Source organism: Dendronephthya gigantea, unplaced genomic scaffold, assembly GCF_004324835.1.
Source record: "Dendronephthya gigantea isolate DGI-Jeju-01 unplaced genomic scaffold, DenGig_1.0 000024F, whole genome shotgun sequence".
In the NCBI taxonomy this organism is placed as follows: domain Eukaryota; kingdom Metazoa; phylum Cnidaria; class Anthozoa; order Malacalcyonacea; family Nephtheidae; genus Dendronephthya; species Dendronephthya gigantea.
In genome coordinates this window covers 815361-835489 of record NW_021163034.1, presented here as the reverse complement: position 1 = coordinate 835489, position 20129 = coordinate 815361, and the positions used below count along the sequence as shown (strand labels likewise).

Below are 20129 nucleotides of genomic sequence, written 5' to 3'. Positions count from 1 at the left end.
CTAATGTCATAACTCGCACCGGTTATTATTCGGGCTTTGTCTGTTTACGGACTAAGTTTAGGCTGTCTTCATCAGTATTTTTACGCCAAAACGGACGCAAACACTATTAAATTACTACAAAAGTTGGCGCTGGTTCAAAAGAATGGAACCCGATGAATTGTCCGATTTCAAATGGCTCAGCAAATGGCAAACGCGGACGAATGTCGGGTTTTTTTTTCGAAATTAAAAACGTCGCGGTTGCGCAAAAAGATTACGCAAAGTGCCGTGGTTTTGGAACACAAATCTGTCTCACAATTTCCGTTTTTTTACGATAATTGGAGGCTTTTAGAAACAGGTGCAACTGCTTGTTTAATTGCAAACAAGCACATGTAGAATTTAATACTTTTTCCCTACAGGCAATACGGTTAAAATGCTTTTAATATTGCAATTTGGTTGTTGGTTTTTTATTTAGGTGCGTACGTTCGTGGCTTTTTTTATAACCGACTGAAGACTTTGGAATATTTTAACCGCATTTCTATTCCGAAAAATGCCAAGGTCATATTTCTCTATGAATTTTATCGTTCTTCAGTTGAGGAGCATCAATACAAATTGGAAAGGCTATTTCAGATACAATGGCCATGCACTAAAGTTACATGAATCTTCACATCCGCGAGGCCTGGGTACGACCTACACTCGCAAGGGATTCTGGGTACTGATATATGACTAAGTACGATCATTTGCATAAACTCAAAGTATGTCGTTACGCGTTTTGTGCTAAAGATATAGTGACAGGTTTATCCTGTATCTTCTCATAAAAGAGGATTCAGTTATGTACTGCCTAGCTTAAATACAAAGAAAGTTCTTGAGGTTCTGCCCACAGGGACATCGCATGAGGTTACATGGTAAAGATGCAATACGTGTATCCGGAGATGTCGAATTATCTTGTATTTCGCCTCTCTACAGAGGACATTAAAGCAATTAAAATACGACAAGATACTTGTGTTTGTAAGAATTAAGGAATAGTTTTCGCCTTTGTATCGCTTGAATATGACATTTCCTGCACTTGTGTGTGCATGTAATAAGGTCAAATTACGATTCTCTAGGTGACCAACGCTAAAATCATTAAAATTTAAAATGTTGGCAGTCGTGCATCGTGTCTGCATGCATCACCAAAAAGATTGAAGGACACAAGCAGTACTATTCTGATCAAGCAAGGTGTCATTTCTCTCATTGCGTTTCAGTCAAGAAGTCTAAACGTCTTCAGGTTTGTGTCTCCAGTGTCTGCGGCAATCGTGCCTTTGTGCGTTAAAATATCGTGCGTGTCGACGTATGCACCCTTCATTATAACAATCCTCGTAAAAATTTCTTAATGATGTAAAAATCTGTTCCTAAATCCCCAACCCCTTCCCCCTAACATCCTTAAATTTTCATCTCGATGCTAACCGAAACTCTTTCGACTGATCAATCCACACTTAAGAATAGTTTTCGAAGTTTTCATAAGCGAATAATTTTCCTTGTGAAACAAGCGTCATAGGATTTATTTATCTCTACCTGATTTCATCAGCCAGGATCATGCAGGTGCGAATGAAAAGAAAACAAATCAGTTTGGGCTGCTACCGTTGGTTGATTCATGTACATTTTATTATATTTGATGCACCAGAAATGGTCTAATGTATAGTAAATATATTGTTAATGTTCAGCACGGCACGAGCTATAAAACGCAGAGCCTAAAGGGCTAGTAACCATGATAGATAGAGATAAGCATGAAACGGGTTAACAATAACGTAAAACCTGATAACAATAACAATAAGGTAAAACCTAAGTTTAGCCAAAATTTTAGCCCAAGGAAGTGCATGGAGTTTAATGGAAGACGAAAGAAAATGATTCGTTTGTTCGTTTTATGAGTGAAACTGAATCTATATACTTGCTAGTTGCTTACAGTGTGTTAAGCGGGCGAATTACGCAAAAATTTTATCAGTTGCATGCGGTACTGTAATAGATATGAGTGTTTAAACGTCAGATTGTACATCTCACTACTGTACTTGCAACACAGCATGCCTGCATCTTATCATTCAACACGTTTCTTAGTGCTCGTTTCCGTGAGACAATGCGGAATGCATTTAAGTTGCCTGTAAGAGAATAGTTTTACTGTTTACAATATGTTAAGACCACAGCACTCTCTATACTGCGCGAGACGATTTAAGTGGGTGGTAATTCCTTTTAAAACTCTTCAATTCAATCAGTAAAAATCCACCTTGACAGAGTCTCGGAAAAAGGGAACATTTTTTTCGGATTAGAAAATCACGCGATGTGTTTTTCCCTAATTTTTTTTGTCTTACATAATAATTGGGACTTTTAACGAATTAGAGAATGTTAAAAGCATTGCATTTTATGATCGTTGAGTAAGTTTAATGGAGTTGTATCTCTTGAGATTGTTGGTAGATGATGGTACATAGGACCGTTGACGTATTATCGAAGGTGGGTATTTTAAGACTTTTATATTTCTCTTCTAATCAACAGATTATATTCTGGTACGTTCGAACGAGTTTTATAGCATTACTGTATAAATGCCGACAGCAATTGATATTGATATAGCGTATATTTTCAAACGGAATGATATTAACAATATGGTCTTCATATTAAAGGCGATTAGATTGTGTTTAAAATGTCAAGAACAGAATCAAGTATGAAATTGATACTCCTATTTGCGATTATGAATTGAAAGAACAATATACGCCCTTATTATAGAATTATATATCATAAGTAGGACTGATTTGAGTGGTTCGTGTCTGCGTTTAGTTCGTTAAATAAAAATGTAGACTTCGACAGCTTAGCTAAGAGACCGCTGATCTTTCAACCTACAACGTTCGCGGTGGAGCACAACACTTCGTATATCGTTCAAAATGGACATAATTGCATGTACATTATCTTTCGTATTACTTTACATTAACCCTGTATCATGCACTATTAGCTAATCTGTCAAATCCTCTCAAAACCTTACCATTTGAGGTAAATTCGAGTTTTTTTTTCTAAAATTACTTCGACGTATGGGCATCCATGCAATAAATATACTGCCCAATTCTTAAAATCATCAGCATGCACTAATGAGGGCCCTAGATACTGACACTACTTTTGTGTACAGTTGTTAGGAAATGCTAACCTTGGCCCGACTCCTAGTTCGCTGCTTGTTGAGTGAAGTGATTTATACGATTGCTCTCCGGAATACAATTATTGAGGATTTGTAGTAAAACCATGCATGTATGCATGCTTGCTTGCTTATACGCACGAGCAGTATATAACCGTAAGTTATTGAAAAAATAGTAACAAAGAAAACAATAACGTCCTGTCATTGCCGCGTCTGTCAGTAGATCATAAAGTACAATACAAACGAAACTAAAATCATGGCTTTTTTTGGTCATAGTAAAAGTTCCACTGAATCCTATTTAAAGTTAGACTACTTGCATGCTGCCTAAAATGCAAGTCTTGTAACAACACAAATCGGTTAATCTTATAAGAATATCAATTAGTTTTTGAAGGAAACGAGATTTTCATTGAAATCGTTTCTGCATGGCGATACCAAGAAACCACCTACTACTGTCAGGAATGAGTTAATTAAGATCGATGTGGTTTCATTAACGCGTTTTATTGATAGCCACAGACGTCGCGTTATCGTTCTGAAATATACATGCTTTTAGCACCCTAACATAACAAATTATTTTTTAATTTTGTCGATTTCAGACAGCAACTTCTGGTTATTTTCGTAGGCCGCAATACACACACACTTTAATTTATAAATCATCAGCTGGTGTTTCGCTGTCCAATCTATTATAAGAAAACCTTGTGGTATATATAGTTTGGTGTCATGAGAAATGAGAAATGGAAAAGGGTTAATAGCGACCTTAAGATGCACGAAATCTTCGACGCGGACATGACATGAAATGACTTTGTTTATCAAAAGAAGTCCATAATTTTTTTCCTGTTTTAAAACCGCGGAAATAACGACAATATAATACCTCACGTCCGCGTCGAAGAGATTGGGTGCATCTTAAGGTCCATAATAGGATATGTATCGACCTTTATTGTTATTACTGCAAGCCGAATATTAGGTTAAGAATGATTTTTTTAGGTTAAGAATGAACATATTTGCTGCAGGTTTTCGATGGCAAAGAATGTGTGTACTAACCACATGTGAATATTCACATGTGGTTTCTTCATGCAAAACTGAACAGATGCAGGCGGAAAGATTTCACGAGTTGTTTTCGTGTTCATCTTCGTGTAAAACGACTTAAAAGTTACTTAATGCACAAAACAAAAGTATTTCTCATAGCCATAGCCAATTACGCTAATTTATCGGAATGCGTGCTATTTTAATTACGTGGATTAGATGGAATTTGCCCGTTCGTTGCCAACTAATTGGAAAATAACGAGCAACGTCAGTGTAAAACAAAAACAATTCATGCACTCTGCCTTTTCGCTGTCGTGAAATTATTAATAATTATTATCCAATTAGGATTCTGAGTGAATTTCGAAATTCCGGCCAAACAAAACGACTCCCATCGCCTTAGTTCTATGAGCTCACTTCTAAATTCACACACGCGTACTTCCCTAAGTTTGACACTAAATTTGCTTTCCCACTATCGCGTCGGGCTGTATTTGCTTAATCAATAGCAAGGTTTGGGGAATAACATTTCAAACAATGTCTTAGTCGTGCGCATCTACTTTTTGTTGAATATCATTACGGTGAAAATCCAAAGTCTCCCGCTCCGATCACTTCTTGAATACAGCATTCGAGATATATGCTTACATTGCTTTGCTCAAATGCTCAAATGTTATTTTAAAACTGGTGGACGTTAGCCAGTAAACAGTTTTAATTGAGACTAGAGAAATATTTCGACAGCCAAAAGAGGGATGGCAAGTTGCCAAATTTAGCGCTGGAAATCCTAGTTTTTGGTATAGCATGCAGTGATATAACTTGGACTAGGCTTTGAAGTTACTCGTTATTCGTTAAACCCCGTTGTCCGGCAAATACACGGATATAGTGGCTCGGTTAAAGCATCAGAAATATCGAATATATAAGTTTCGCATCTAAATATCACATAATATAGACCTAATTTTATGCCTCAATTCATTGCGCGGCTCACCGTTCACACAAAGATAAAAACACATCTTGTATACTTTGCTCACGGACAACACCGTGGTCTTTGACAAAACACAACATTTTGAAGCAAAACATATATTTGAATGCAAGGCTGAAACTACATATTGGTCTGTCAATGATGATGAGAACGAGAGTTCACGCTTGCACAAATAACGATGTTTGGAATGGTAGCGTGGGGTGCTTATCCCAGCTCTTTTAAATTGGCTTTGTTAAATACCACTGCAACCGTAAAACGACGTCTATTGTCTTATTTCGAAACACAATAATTAAGAATTAATTGTTACGCTTTTGTGACAAAAAAAAAATGCGTGTCAGAGCTGTAAGAGTTATTATAGACAATTAACGCCTTCTAGAACAACTCATTTACAAAATTTGACACAGAAAACACGGGTTTGCTAAGTATTCATTAAAATCGATCTCAATCAATAGTAAGAAAAATCGACTGATTCTTCAGAGCTAGTGGAGATCTAACATAGTGGATTGCTGGTTATAGCTATGTCTTTTGAGCTGAAGCGATTTCGACTTCTTATTTCACAATCGTGTGGGCGCATTAAAGTTTCGTAATTCTCGTGACATTAATAGTCGCATTTTGATATATAGCGGAATAAATTTTCAAATTTGAAAATAACGACGAGTGAATTGATATGGAACTCTTCCAAAATTACAGGGTATCGTTTCTTCAAACAATATTTCTGATAATTTACATATATCGTTCTTTCAGTTTGAAGTTGCCCTAATCAAACGCGTTTCATAGAAGCAATGTGAATCTCGTGCTTTCCAGTAACATAAGCCATTGTGGGTTTTAAAAGCTTCACAAATTCAATAGACCGTAAGCGAGATAATAATGAACTTTGCTTGGCCACTATTGTCCTGAGTTTCGCACAGTATACTGATCCTATAGATTATAATTATATGGTTGCGCGCGCGCGATACTTAATCGCGAATATAAGCTGTACTCGTATAGTTCTAGCATATTCTAATAAATAAATTTGTTCGGAAAGCAAATCGAAAAATAAAAGTTTGATTGTTCGCTTATAATTTGGTTACACTCACTTAGCTTTGGCATATCTCTCGACCTATTTTTCTTTTACTATTTCTGCAAGTCGCATTTGAAAGCTACATTACATATTATGGTTTTCCGGTCCCCTTTCTTTCTTTGTCTGTTCAAAAGAGGCTATTCATGCGCTTGGGATGAAGATAGATGCGTGCACGTATGTATACGGCTAATTTGATCAAACAATCGTTTTATGGCGTCGAGATACCATAAACGTAGATTAATATTGCCCTACACTTTCATATGTGACAGACAAGCCATTTAGACGTTGTGGGTTTTGTAAAATACGGGCTATATTTGTGATGTTATTTTTGAGGTTTTGTTTGGAGATTGGCGTCGCGAAAATCAAGTGATTTGTAGTTTATCGATTGCATGTGTGTTTTCGTAAGAGAAAACTCGAGGATCTTTATTGTTCTTTCGCCATGCATCGATATATCTTTTCATAACAAAATCGTACGAATCAGTGCACTGTGAAAAATTTCAGAAATAAATAATTCAGACTCTTGGAATATGAGATTAGAGCGATTGTCCATATAGGTGTTTCAAAGTACTGGGTTTACCCAATGTTAAAATAACGAAAACACTTACAAGTATAAATTTTGCGAAATGACAGAAGTGTGAAAGGATCAACAAAACTTCGGTTAACGTATGCATTCATGTAGAGTTGTCTATATACAATGCTTCGTCGTGCGATTAAAATACTCCTATGCTAACCTTGGAAACAGCATTTGATTTTGATGATGTTTTAAACGTATATATTTCCACGAAGAGCAACTATCAAGCGAGACAGCTGCATGCACGAATGCTCGAGATCTATTTCACACCTACATATACTTGTATCGATTAAAAATTTCACAACAGGTAAAAATATATAGAAAATATAATCATTTAGTGAAGTTGAGAGTTTAGCTTGCTTCAGTTTCGTCTTCAAGATTTGTGGAGAACCTCAAACCACTGACTGTATGCCGAGCATAAAAAGAGGTTTTTTTGTAAATTTTTGTCAAGGAGTTTTGAAGTTCGCGGCGACATGAAGAGAGTGGCCAGGTAATAAAGTCACGCATTCGTACGCCTACTAAAATGAACACCTGTACGAGAATTCTTATAATATTTTTTTGTATCATTCGATTTCGTAGAAGTTCTAAGCTGTCTTCTGCTTTGTTTACATGTTCCTAGATGTTGTTTACATGATAGTATATCGGAGCAAATCAGCGCCCTGTCGGTGCTATTGAAAGTCACGCATCTGCACCCACAAGTCTTTTGCATGCAAGCTCGATTTTCCTGTATTACAGCAACTTTAACAAGTGTTAAAGGTATATGCATTTGAATAGCTGCTAAATTATTATCATTGAAATCTATTCGAACGAACTCAGATCGTCTTAACCCACGAGCATGAAGTGTGTACATCCTTGCTTTCAGTTGTGGACCTTGCTTATATAGAGTGTTATTCTTCATATAAGTGCCTTCTTTATCTTATAGCTGCATTTAATCTTGCAATAACAATGGCCTTGGACTCGTTGTTTAGCGTTTAAAAGATACATCGTACACTGGCAAACGGTGAAGTGGGAACGAATCAGATTTAAATCTCGGCTCCATGAGGGCGGAGTAAATTTAAGCTTCGTGCATGCATTTGTGTATAGACATCAGTGGTTTTGACTGGCTTTTGTGTCTATGTTTTTAGTTGTTCTAGAGCTGCTGAACCAAAAAGCTATGTTTAGATGTTCGATTAATATTACTATCGACGAAGAAGGACATAATATCAATAATCTTAGAAATTTTTGCTATGTCATTTTAGAACTGCGTTTGTGGTAAATTTCTCGTTGAAGACATGACATGGCCCAATGCCATTGACCTAATTTCAGTCAGTCATAACAGTGTCTATTTGTTTCAATAGTTTTAGAACTTGAATGAGATTAAATTCCGTCACTCAAACGAATCTTAGTTCTGCAAGAGTACAAACTAGAAATATTGTGTGTCATTTTGAAATATACATATAGCTATATAACAGTGTATATTTGTGACTCCAAAGTGCCTAGAATCGCTTTGTTCCGGCGGGTCCTCCTATAAAACCCCCTCTTCTATTTATAAATATACATGCATCTCTATATATTGTGTGACCAAAAAGCTTTGCTATTGTACAGATTTCATACAAGATTCCAATATATATTTGTGCGTGTAGCACAAGGAAAGTCCAAAATTACACTGTTCAAAGTGCGCACGAGTTGTTGTTTTTTGCAAAAGCGTCCTATTCAGTACTATCATTTTTAGGTTGAAATAAATCATGTGGCTCCTCGATAAACCAATATCTTTTCGTTGACGTTTAAATGGGCCAAATTAAATTCGGCTATTGCTTATTTGTGCGTTAAACTTGGATGATATACAGGAATTGTACACCGCGCTGTAGCTATGTGAGACTGCACCTGTGGTATATGTTTATCTTCAAAGACCAAAATACTCTACTTCGTTCAAATGAACATCGCTTCAAATATACCCGTAGCTTTGTAAATATGTTGTAGCCTTGATTGCATGCGTATATCATAAAAGACTATGTACCGTTGCCTATTTGAAGATAATTTGCCACGAAAGAAGTATATAAATATATAGTAAATTAATTACACAATGTTGTACTTCAATTACAGACAGGTTCATCCACGTATTTGCTTTTGTGGCATAAATGCCCTGTTCTTCGCAAAAGAGCTTTTATCTAGTTGCATACGATGCAAGGCTAGTCAACATTGTTTATAGTTTAGCCGTCAATTCCTCGAAGGATCAGAGATAAAGTAGAAATTTTTACCTAAAGCTGTTGTACTTGAAACTGCATTCGGGCTGATTCATTTTTAAGGACTCTTTAAAAGCGCGGAGCCTGCTTTGTTCAGTCTTTTGTTGTGTATCCAAAGAGCACTTGTACTTGGGTTTTATAGAATTCATGAAAAAGGTATATAGTAAGAATTTTATAATCTGCTCTACAAAAGTGCTTCCGTTCCCTTTTCACTTTATTTGTCTCGAATCTTGATTACTTTATTTGCCCTTTCATCTGCATGAATGCAATGCCTTGTAAGCGTGAATCATTGTTTGACAGGGCCCAACAAAAAGGTTCGAACACAAGGAACCGTTTCTACACGGGGTACGGCCAATTCTGCGCCTGTATTCCGATAGGCTTGAAAGATATTAAAGCAGTGCGCAGAGTTGTTGTGACCGAGCGTAACCCAAACAGACATAGTAACCCGTCAAAGAAATGCCATGCCATGGACACATTTTGGATTTGTGTTGCAAGTTACCGTCATAGCAGTTTGTTTGCCCTAACATGTAACTAACTACCTCCCCTGCTAGTCTTATATCGCACCGCGGCAACTTTGGGTTCAAACTATTTAAGCGTTTGTATCTCATTTAACGAAGTACATATCCGGAATTGTATAGTATCACCCCAAGCAAGAATTACACCCTAACACTTTGCAATTATTGTAAATATTGTTTGCTCGAATGACCTTTACGTTAACTGATTGTCTCAAGACTCGAATTTGCAGCAGAATTCAGTCTGAGTGGTGTGAAAAGTTTGGATGATTATACACAACTATGAAATTGACATCGTGCCAGTGATAGAATACAGGAATTTTCTCGATAATTCTTGTATTATCCATGGTTTATCCGGTAACTTTAAGTGTTTCACGCGCAGAATACAGCCTAGTCAGTGATAGTAAATTAGAAAGAAAGTCTTACCTCTTTCTGTAATCATAGTAGCTCCCCGAAAAGTGATTCAAATTTGACATAGTACAGCATCCAAACCTCGCTGCTGGCTAACACTACTATGAACTCACATCAAAAACGATCGACTGATGTCGCCCCAGTCCCCTTCCAAAATCCGCGCGCTATTTGTTGAGGTAATGAAAGGTATGCCATGATTGCCATTGTATCTTAGTGCTGGACGTGAAAACAAGCATTTATGTACACGGGAGGGAAATCTTTGCAATTTTCGTCACCCCATCCAAAGGTGTTACCTCTTGCTTATTAAATTCTTACTAATATATCCATTAGCCTCTGTCCGTGAGCTTTTAAGTGCGTGATGCGAATTGAAGAACACGAATAGATTAAAGGGATCCGCCATTGTTTTATAATCTCGGTCGAAGGAAAGCCCAATTCTTTATGTGAAGAATGATTAAGTAAAGGCGTTAATATCGAAATGACATGTAACAGTATGTAGAGCAAAACACATTTACCTATCAGAGTGAAACAGATTATATTGCACGTTCGTAAAAAGCTGCTATGGAGGCCATTTTCTTGAATATTCCAAAGTGAACTTTCTCGAACTTACATCGCCTATATTCAAACAATATTGCTTTTCCCTTGTATACATGTGTGCACAATTTTAAGACTAATGTACGTCCCTTATTCGAGATCTGTAATCTGCTTTTATCTCATATTCGTGACTGATTTACTTGCCTATGCTTTATTCTCGAAGTAGGGCAATATAGAATGGTTGTTTATAATCAAATTTTTGTATCGATTTCTGACGTGTTTGCGTGGCCTTTCTAAAGAACCCGGATTTAATTCGTCAGGCTTTCTTATATATACGTGGAAGTTGTTTTTTACACAGAAAGCTCCTTTACTCCTTACACAACTGACCCGAAGACTATGCAGTTAAGTGTATTGGAAGAGATATCAGGATATACTGCTCGATATATTCACCACGAGGTCTATAGCTTTCGTACAAGTTGGTCTTGTTAGCTTTACTAATAGAATATGTTATACTCGATCATAAGCTTATCTGTGGGCTTGGCTGCAAATGACGCAGTCAACTTAATTCTAATAATTTTCCTATTGAAGCAGGAGAAAAACCTTTCAAACGAAGAAGGTTTCTCTGCATATTCGCAGTTGAACAATAAACAATTTATAGTCATATAGATAGTTGCTTTGGGCTGCATTGTCACCTTTTTACTGTTTTGTCCATCTAGTGAAACTTGCCTGTATCAAATTGTGCTTTCAATGCAACCTTCGACTTCATAGTGTCAAAATGTTTATTTTGTGATGCCTTTGAACAGCCATTTCACCTTGTTAACAAACGTACATTTACAATTCCATAATGCGGTGTATGTATTCTAAATATTATAGAGTATAGGTGCTTAAAACAAAGACAATTCTCTGTGCACATGCTGATGGGATGACGCACGTTTTAAGATCCGTTCTCTATAAAACACTTGACCTCGAGTACCGACGCTGTACTGTGTCCAGTCATTACAACGGATCGACCGTATTGTACCAGCCAGCCTTTTCTTTGGCAAGCTGGTACAAAGTAACTTCGCAAAACGCTGATATGAACGTCGAAGCTTGGTACAATGAATGGCACCCGTATTGGTTCTGTACTTTTGAATAAGCTTTGGGCAACCCCTCGAATGCGCCCAAAATTCTGTAAAGCCTTACCTATGTTTTTGTTTGTTTTTGTTGCACAAATCATGCACTTCATAGAGGAAATAAATGATTTCCCAACTGTCTCTGCTAGTGGCAGCTACTTTGAAGCGTCGATTGTTCAGATGTAGATGTAAAGTGCATCTCCTCGAAAGTATTCTAAAGACGCATGCTCGAACTTCTTGAATCGCAGCCGTATATACATCGATCATAACTCTCGAACTCGTGAATATATGGCGTGAAAGATCTCAATTTCTGTTACAACGGAACAAGTTTTTATTTCATCGCTGAGCCGGTCTTACTCAAACTCTCAATAAAAAGAACGAACAGCGCGAGTTTCAGTATCGACAGACACATAAAGCCGCTTGCTTTGTACACATCAGGCTTCAGTATCTGGAATACTGTACGCGTTATACAGTTTTTATGTAATATATATAATATGATACCGTACATTTATATATACCCCTACTTGTTTTTGTCAAAAAGAATAGTTGATATTAATATGAGTGACATAACAATTTCGGTTCAAATCAGTTTATCACATCCGGCGAGAAAAATTTCCTTTGATCAATGTGTGATTCTCAGTGTTTTTGTCTGCATGATTAGTTGACCCAGGAAATGTTACCTCGGCATTGAACTTTGCGGTGTTCATTAGCACAATGTTACGGCACTTTTAAGTCAAGAAAAGTGAGGATATTACTATAGTATATGTAGACATAATATGGCAACACTTTGCTATGCAAAGGTGTACAGAATATTTCATTTATCTAAAATTTAGCTGATGATTACAGTCAACTCATATATTGATAATGGAATTAAGCATGGTCGTTAAAACAAGACGTTCGCGGCGAAATAATCACACTTATTCCTGAGGAAAAAAGTGATAAATAGATTAAATACAAAGAACAATCAGTGCAAACATGGATATAAGCTTATCGCAATAGGAAATTAAAAAAGCATTCGTTGTAGCTGTGTGTACTGTACGGTATTGTACATGCAGAAACAAATATTTGCGCGTGGAATTCCAATTACTGCAAACAAACTTGATTTAGTATGTGATAATGAGACGCAATATGGCGTTAGTGTTGGTATCTGGTGGTTTGGTGCCATTAATTTCACGCGGCATTTAGATTTGATCTCAATAATAATTTTCCAGATCATGATGGACGTCGGTGGCTCAATGATACCAGCCCAATTATTTTTCGTGTCAAAATACATCCGGTCGGATATAATTATACACAAACTGACACGAACGCTGATCATTCTGTTTTCTTTGAGAAAATACATGCAGGTATTAGAAGCAACAATCCCCTCACAGGAAACTAAGAGAGGGTGAAGCCTGGTACCATATTTATCGTACTGTATTGCAAATCTTCTAAACGTGGGGAAGTTTTCCCCCTCCCCATCCAGGCTGGTTCACACCTGTACATATATCAGTGACATGAACCTCGACACGAACCCCACAGCCCATGCAGTCTTGCTTTCCAATTTGTGGACCTTTTAAGATACACATATATTTATAGGGTTTTCGGTAAAGTTCGGTATGGTTTTAAATAAATATATTGTCATTGCATGGTTTTAAAAGGCCAGATTTTTTAGCACTATCGTAGCGTCTCCATCGATTCAAATCATGAAGATAATCCTTGTTACAAAATGTATTTTGCATTTACAAGCGCTGCATGTGCAATTAATACGGTATTCACTTCGAGGCTTTGTTAGTGACCTCCTCGCGAGCTTGTAAAAAAATTCCAGACGAAACCTTGCCTATTACCTAAACCATTTAATAATGGTCTCACTTCGAAAACAAAATGGACAAAAGAGTGCAAAGTAAGATGGGTTATCTCTCACGAGGTACATTTCCTGTGCCTTGTCTATCGTGGACCGACTGCATAGCATAACAATCGTATCAAAGAATTGCTTTTGCACGCTCTTCAGATAATCTCGTTTTGGTTTAGCGAATATCCCACTTTATCAATTATTGACTTTCACAAAGAATTTCTAAAAGATTCAAAGGACGGGCGGATTAACTCTTTTTCTAAAGCCCGGAACCAAAGAATGAAAAGACTTCAGAGGGGAGGGGATTAATGTGATTTCTTAATCATTTGATAAAGAAACGTGAATTAAAATGAATGATACATGATAACAGAGCATCTTCGAACAACAGATAAATGTAGACTAGCCTCCTTCAGAAGGGTTTGACTATAATACCTAAAGTAGTTATATATACGTTGAAATTTTGGGGTTGTTTCCCAAAACAACGTATAGTCCGTAGAACTCGAATCAGTGTTCAAACCACTTTGATTATGCTATTTGTGAATATTTGTGTTCAATTCAAGCTAGAAATTCCTTTGGCTCAGGAAACGATTAAATGACGATCAGTTTGTAATGAAATCGAAACACCACAAACTCATTCAGGGACAGTTTGTTTTGATCCCGTATTTTGGATTTTTAGATGCTAATCTTGGGATTAAGTTCTATTTTAAAAGATTTGAGGTTGTTTATCTTTTGGAATTAATCCAACCATGAAATCGGTTTGGTTGCTTGGCCCTTTCTTATTGATTTATCACTCAGCAAACAACCAATGCGTTTCATAATAATTATATTTGTCGCCACAATTCTGGTCGTTTGAGTACCATTATAGATGTTCAACAAGGTAATTTATTGTGCACACTTAAACGGCACAACAAGATCTTTATCGATAAGCTTTTGCGGTCTCCTTGCTTTGAGCCAGCTGAGCAAAGAAGTGCTTCACTTCTAAATGTGGCGTTTTGGATTGTGAGAAGTGTTGATACGTGTTGAAGGCGGTACTGACTCGGTGATCTAAGGTTTTAGATGTTTTTCACAAGTAAAAACAGGCGTTGCCAAACTAATTTAGTTTGACCTAAGATGGACTATCGTTAAAACTGGAAGTTAATTTGATTAATCAACTAAGGTAAATTGTACTTGATCTCACTTGCATGGAAGGACAATAACTAGAAACTATATATTTACACTGCACTTAATTCGTTGGCACGATACGGATTAAATGTGAACACGGCAGCAGTAGAATTCATGGGCATGCACAGTTAAAATTAGTACTCTAACCCAATTTCATTCGTGATACAGCTACCTTGTACCATTTTTTAAATAAAGGAGAATTCGGTTTTGAAAAAGGAGGTTGATGCAGAATAAAAGTTATTAAAAATAATGATTGCGTATAAAACGCACGTATTAATTAATTGTTCGAAATATACAGTTTGAATTAAAAGTTTGGTAAGTTTAGTATTTGGTAAAATTATCTGGCAGGAAAGGCCGGAATTTTAGAGTTTGATTCGTCGCCATAAATTCAGTCCTGGGCGAATGCTGTGGACGGTCGGTTTGTCGTGTTTCACCAGCCGGGGCTCTATTTCCGCCCGGCGCTGCGAGCTATAGCTCCGGTTGCGAGAAGTATTCCTGCCTGAAGGGATATATGATTCCAACATTTAACCCTCTATCAACAACATCTTTTCATCAGAAACGAATATCCAAATGTATGGTTATCAATTCAATAACACGAGAGAGAGCACTAGTCCGGAAATATATATGTCAATGATCGAACTATGTGGTCATTTTCTCAAGTTTAAGTGCTGACATACTAGCAAACAACTTCAGTTTTTATAATTTAAAAGCACTCAAATTAAATGGTTGTATTTTCAACGCTACGCAGTTGGTGCATTAATCTATTTCGATAGACCGTTCTATTAAAGATGGCTGTAAAAGCCTGGTATTTAACTTTAGAACGCTCAAAAGGGAACAAACGTCTTCGAGGTTTTTCTAGCGAGCCTCGCAAATATAGAAAAACAAACTTCTCCAAAATACGTGTGAGGAAGGCTTTAGTTTTGCTCAAGAAAACAAACCTACAAGTGGGATATTGGACGAGTAAGACGGCTTAGCATGAATATAAGGGTCATGACCCACGAACCTCAATTACGTGTTAAAGCTTATTTTCACGTTTATTTGCGAATGTTTTGCAAAAGGTGGTTTCATAGGACGCCTCCACCTGTGGTCTGTGGAAAAAGCTGGAAAATCATCCAATTAAAGGTAGTCCAGCTGAGCAGTAAACAGTTTTGTAGCCGCCATCTTTAATTGAAAAGTCTTAACGCTATCAGTCATACTGAGACTGAGACTATAAAGACTATAATATATGTATATTTAGAGAGGGCTAACGCAACATGTGATTTATTACAGGATATGAACTGAAGAACTACAGTCACTATATTTTGTCTACTTTGACATCTGCTCTTCAGTGACTATGGCCGTGCAAAAGTTTCCCAATATTAAAATCCACTCGTATACCGCAAGCCAAATCCTCGGCCCACTGTATAATTGTATATGTTTGGGCCTGTTTTCCATACTTCGCAATTGTCGTATTGTGTCGTAAATGATTTCTCGTAATTCATTGTGATTCGGTTTGCATATTCGTACGAAATGCGACGAATTACGACATATGAATTACGATGAATTACGATGAATTACGAGATATGAAAAACACCAGCCTTTATAAAAAAAAAACTCATATCAGCAGATTAACGGCGTGCAAATACTGCTGACGATTTTATGTGATAATTTATTGGTGGACATACCCTACCTGTCAATTTGAAGGTGATAAACTGTAAGGGGCTGTTCAAATGATCGTGCTTAGCAGAAGATTAAGGGAAACGGTAGTGTGCAGCGATTTTCAGGCATTAAAAATTAAGTAAATATTATATTCCTGTTAGTTCTGTTGTATAATTTTCCCGACAATATATACAAGGATTTGTTTGGTCTCCCAAGGACATATTTTAACGCCACAAAAATCATTGTTCATACGCTTCGTTTAATCTCGAGTAAGTAGGAACATGTAAACAAGCCTCGATATCATACCAAATATTTCTTAACCCTTCGTGGAAACATTGTGTAGTGTTACGAGCGGCATTTCATTTTTTATGGTTATTTATGGACTTATTTCGCGCATCGAATCGTTTCTCGTTCATGAAACGAAGCTAATGATTTAATCAGCTCAGTTGTGGGCCTGCAGTTAAAAAAAAATAAAGGATATATTGTTTGAGATAGCGTAAACATTGTGCTTTTGCATATTTTAAAGAGGGGATAAAGGGAGCCGCCACAGCAGGGGCTGGTCTATGCGTCATAAACTTGTTACTGGACTGTCACTGACGTCATTGTACACCAATTCCAATCAATTTTCATACTGACTTTGTACATCAACACGCCAAGTGTTTCTAGTAAAACGAATTGTTTACTCTTGCCTCCATAGTTTTGATCATATCACTAATTCCATGCATATTTTATTGTATTTTTCACAATATCTCAATCCAAAACCTGGTTTACTTTATCGCAATTCATCGAGCGATGTTTATCTACGGTCGGTATAAGAAATGCCTTGTCTGAAATGAGAATGAGACACTCTTTGTTGCATGATCGAGCGCAAATATTGGTTTGCCGTGCAGACTGATATAGAGGGGAATAGACTCTTGGGGGACATTTTTCGTCTTCAATTCGTTGCTTGCTCGTTAGTAACTTTGTAAACATCCAATAATTTACTCCATTCAGACGAATATGATGGTATCTGAAATTAAATCTAAATTACAAAATCCTCCTTACAACAGTTAATATTACACACAGACATATATTTTTCGAGAGAGAAATGAAAGTTTATGTAGATGTTTGTTATTTTTGTTAACGGAATGCTTGGACGAAATGAACGGGTTTTTCCGTCTTCTTTATTAGTGAATACTGAAGTATTATATTTGCTAGTCTTTTGGATGTAACTTTCTCCAGGAACTGTTGGGTAGAGCGACTCTCCACATCGTACAGTAATTTCATTTAATTGGTGTATATCCAGCGTGTATCCGAACAAACTAGAAGATTTTAAAATGTTCAAAAACCTATCGTTTTATCAGTCAAATATATCAAAAATATTTACGTCAAAGTATTTTAGCATCTTCTGGCTCAGTCTAAAAGTAAATTAACTAGCAGAAAACTGATTAACCTCGAAAATTTCCCCTGTGTCTGTGACAATTTTCAAGCAAAGATCGACGTTTATACCTTTAATAGTTTGACGGAGATTTCGCTGGAGTCAATGTGCTCATTAATCTTCATTATGTTCAGGGCTGAAACTGGAAAGATAATTGGAGTGGGTGAGTGCAATAGTTTACAAAAGAAATCCGTTGGGAAGATGTTGCGTTTGGCGTTTTACAAAACGTTTGCTGTTTGCTTTGGAAAATTTGTTTACTTTTTTCCGTAATGGACCGGCGGTCCATCGCTACATCGCTAAAAATATTCCTAAGCCAATCAAAGCGCGCTATTTCATCGGAAGTGACGCTTGCCATATAATAAATAAATAAACACAGCCAATCCCAACTACCACCCCCCCCCCTTTTTTTAGTTTAAGTTCTGTGTGATTGAGCGTTTTGAAACGATTTTAATGGCCTCCTTATTAGGTTATAAGCCCTGAGAAAATGTGAAAAAATTGATAGCGTGCAAGTTGTTTACAAAGTATATATTGAAACACCAGATTATACATTTTATCAACTTTGTACAAACAGTGAAAAAATGGCTGTTTGTCATATGATGTTTTTTAGAATCCTGCTTGTAAGTTGTTTATGAAGTCGTCAGGTAATGCTTTGAAATTCCTTATGAAATTGTTCACATTACATGACAAGCCAAGGTCAGAATATAAAGTTGTTATAAACCCTTTCGCCGAGTCTTCCAAATAATTACTAAATAAAATTCATCCTTCTTAATGAAGATTATCTGTCTTACTGTCAACACGAGAATACATGAAGCTATAAGCTGAAATTTTTACTCCCTGATGCGAGCTCAGCGCTGTCACAATGATATCCAGTGTACGAGTAATGTTTACAGGTCCCGCAGTCACCCGAGGCCGAGCTTTAAACGAAGCGTAAAATAGTTTTGAGGCATTGAAATAAGTTTTCGTGATATCAGATAAGCACATGCTGTGTTTGTTGGATTGACTAAATCACTTTCAGGATTACGTTTTTGCTTATTTCAATACAGTTAGAGTCGTGTCGCGATTCGTTTAATTCCCCTGTGTATAAAGTGCGATATTTGGACAGGCAGCGACGTAATACTTCAAACATGCACTCGTTAAATAACATTTTAGGCGATATAACATTTAGCAAAATTAGTAATGACAGTTCTGTAAAGGATGTTTAGCAAGGTTTTAATAAAACCATATTCTGTATACAAGAATTAATGATTATTTTTATTTTATAGAATGAAAACAACAATGAAATTATATAACATGAAATTTACCTTAACCGCAGAGTATTATGGAGAGTTGAAGCCCCCGATAAATCTCAGACGGAAGGGCAGGGGCCGGTTGTATCAAGCCCGTTTAGCTTAAACGGTGGATAAGTTCAAAATAGAAATCAAGTCTATCGTTTTATTCAACAAGCGAACAAAATGTTTTTAACCTTAATACAACGATACTGTTTACAACTACATATTCAGTGCATAATATTCAAGTTGACTCATTCAAGAGAGTTGTAAGAGTGTTATTTAATTTTGACTTATCCGCCGTTTAAGTTAAACGGGAATCATACAACCAGTCCCAGAACAAGACCTAGAGACTTTAGTAAGCTAATTATTGATATAGAATTAACTCTACCCTTGGTCAGGGTTGAATTAACCTTAGCTATCAAATTGAGCCCAACTGTGCTATCCCGGTAAAAAACAAGCAAATCGCGGCTCCTTTCCTTGTTCCGTTCTCGTTCTCATTAGATTGTTTCAACCACATTTTTTTGTTCAATTCGTTGCTACGGTCACGCACATGTGGTTAGGTTCGGGCGACGGTACTTAATAGAAATGAATTCTGCATCTACCAATCAAAATCAATTCTGCATCTTGCGGTATTCTAAGCAGGTATTTGCTATTGCTATTGCGACTCTAGCAGAGAGACTGCTATATATGCGCCTGCTACCTTTTATGTGTATATAGGAACGTTTGCAGTGGTTCAATACGATAAGAGTTGTCATGTACGTGTTTTCGGTAAGTGAAAGCTTATGTTATAAGGATGTAATATAATATGTTGTGGGCGCATGTGCCTTTAATAAAAGAAGAAACTGGTTAATGTAACCCGTTTAATGTGAAGAATTTCCCTTGAAATAAAAAAAGGACATAGCTACGACATACATTCGTATGTTTTTATTCAATGCAAAAAAATTATCATTAATTTCAAGTTGTGTTGTATCAGCCGGATACGTGTAGGCACATAACTGACATAAGTCAGTATGAAGGCCAAAGATTTAAGCGGTTGTTTTCGCGGTGCTTGTGAAGGAATTTCAGCGGGAAGATATATTTAGCCTCAATTAGCAATTTAGCCTCTCCAGATCGATAGCAGAGTTTATTGGGTTTGTTTGTTTGCTACAGAGCATTTCCAGTTATTGAGCGATGCTTGGCTTAATTAAATTCAATGCTGGTGACGACAATAGAATTGAAAACGGTGAAACAGCGTTTTGCACCGGCACCTTTGTCTGTTTTTGTTTATAATTTGAGTTTCAA

The 20129-nt window shown here is 36.8% G+C and overlaps 1 protein-coding gene across 1 annotated transcript in view; it reads right to left on the bottom strand.

Moving 5' to 3' along the window:
- The window catches only part of LOC114522754 (transcription factor AP-2-epsilon-like), a 48726-nt gene extending 38734 nt beyond the window's left edge, over positions 1 to 9992 (bottom strand). Inside the window, exon 1 of the mRNA XM_028543497.1 lies at positions 9906 to 9992. Within this exon, the coding sequence (XP_028399298.1) occupies positions 9906 to 9955 (50 nt within the window). The 5' untranslated portion in view covers positions 9956 to 9992. The remainder of the gene's footprint in view (positions 1 to 9905) is intronic.
- Between the last annotated feature and the right edge of the window lie 10137 nt (positions 9993 to 20129).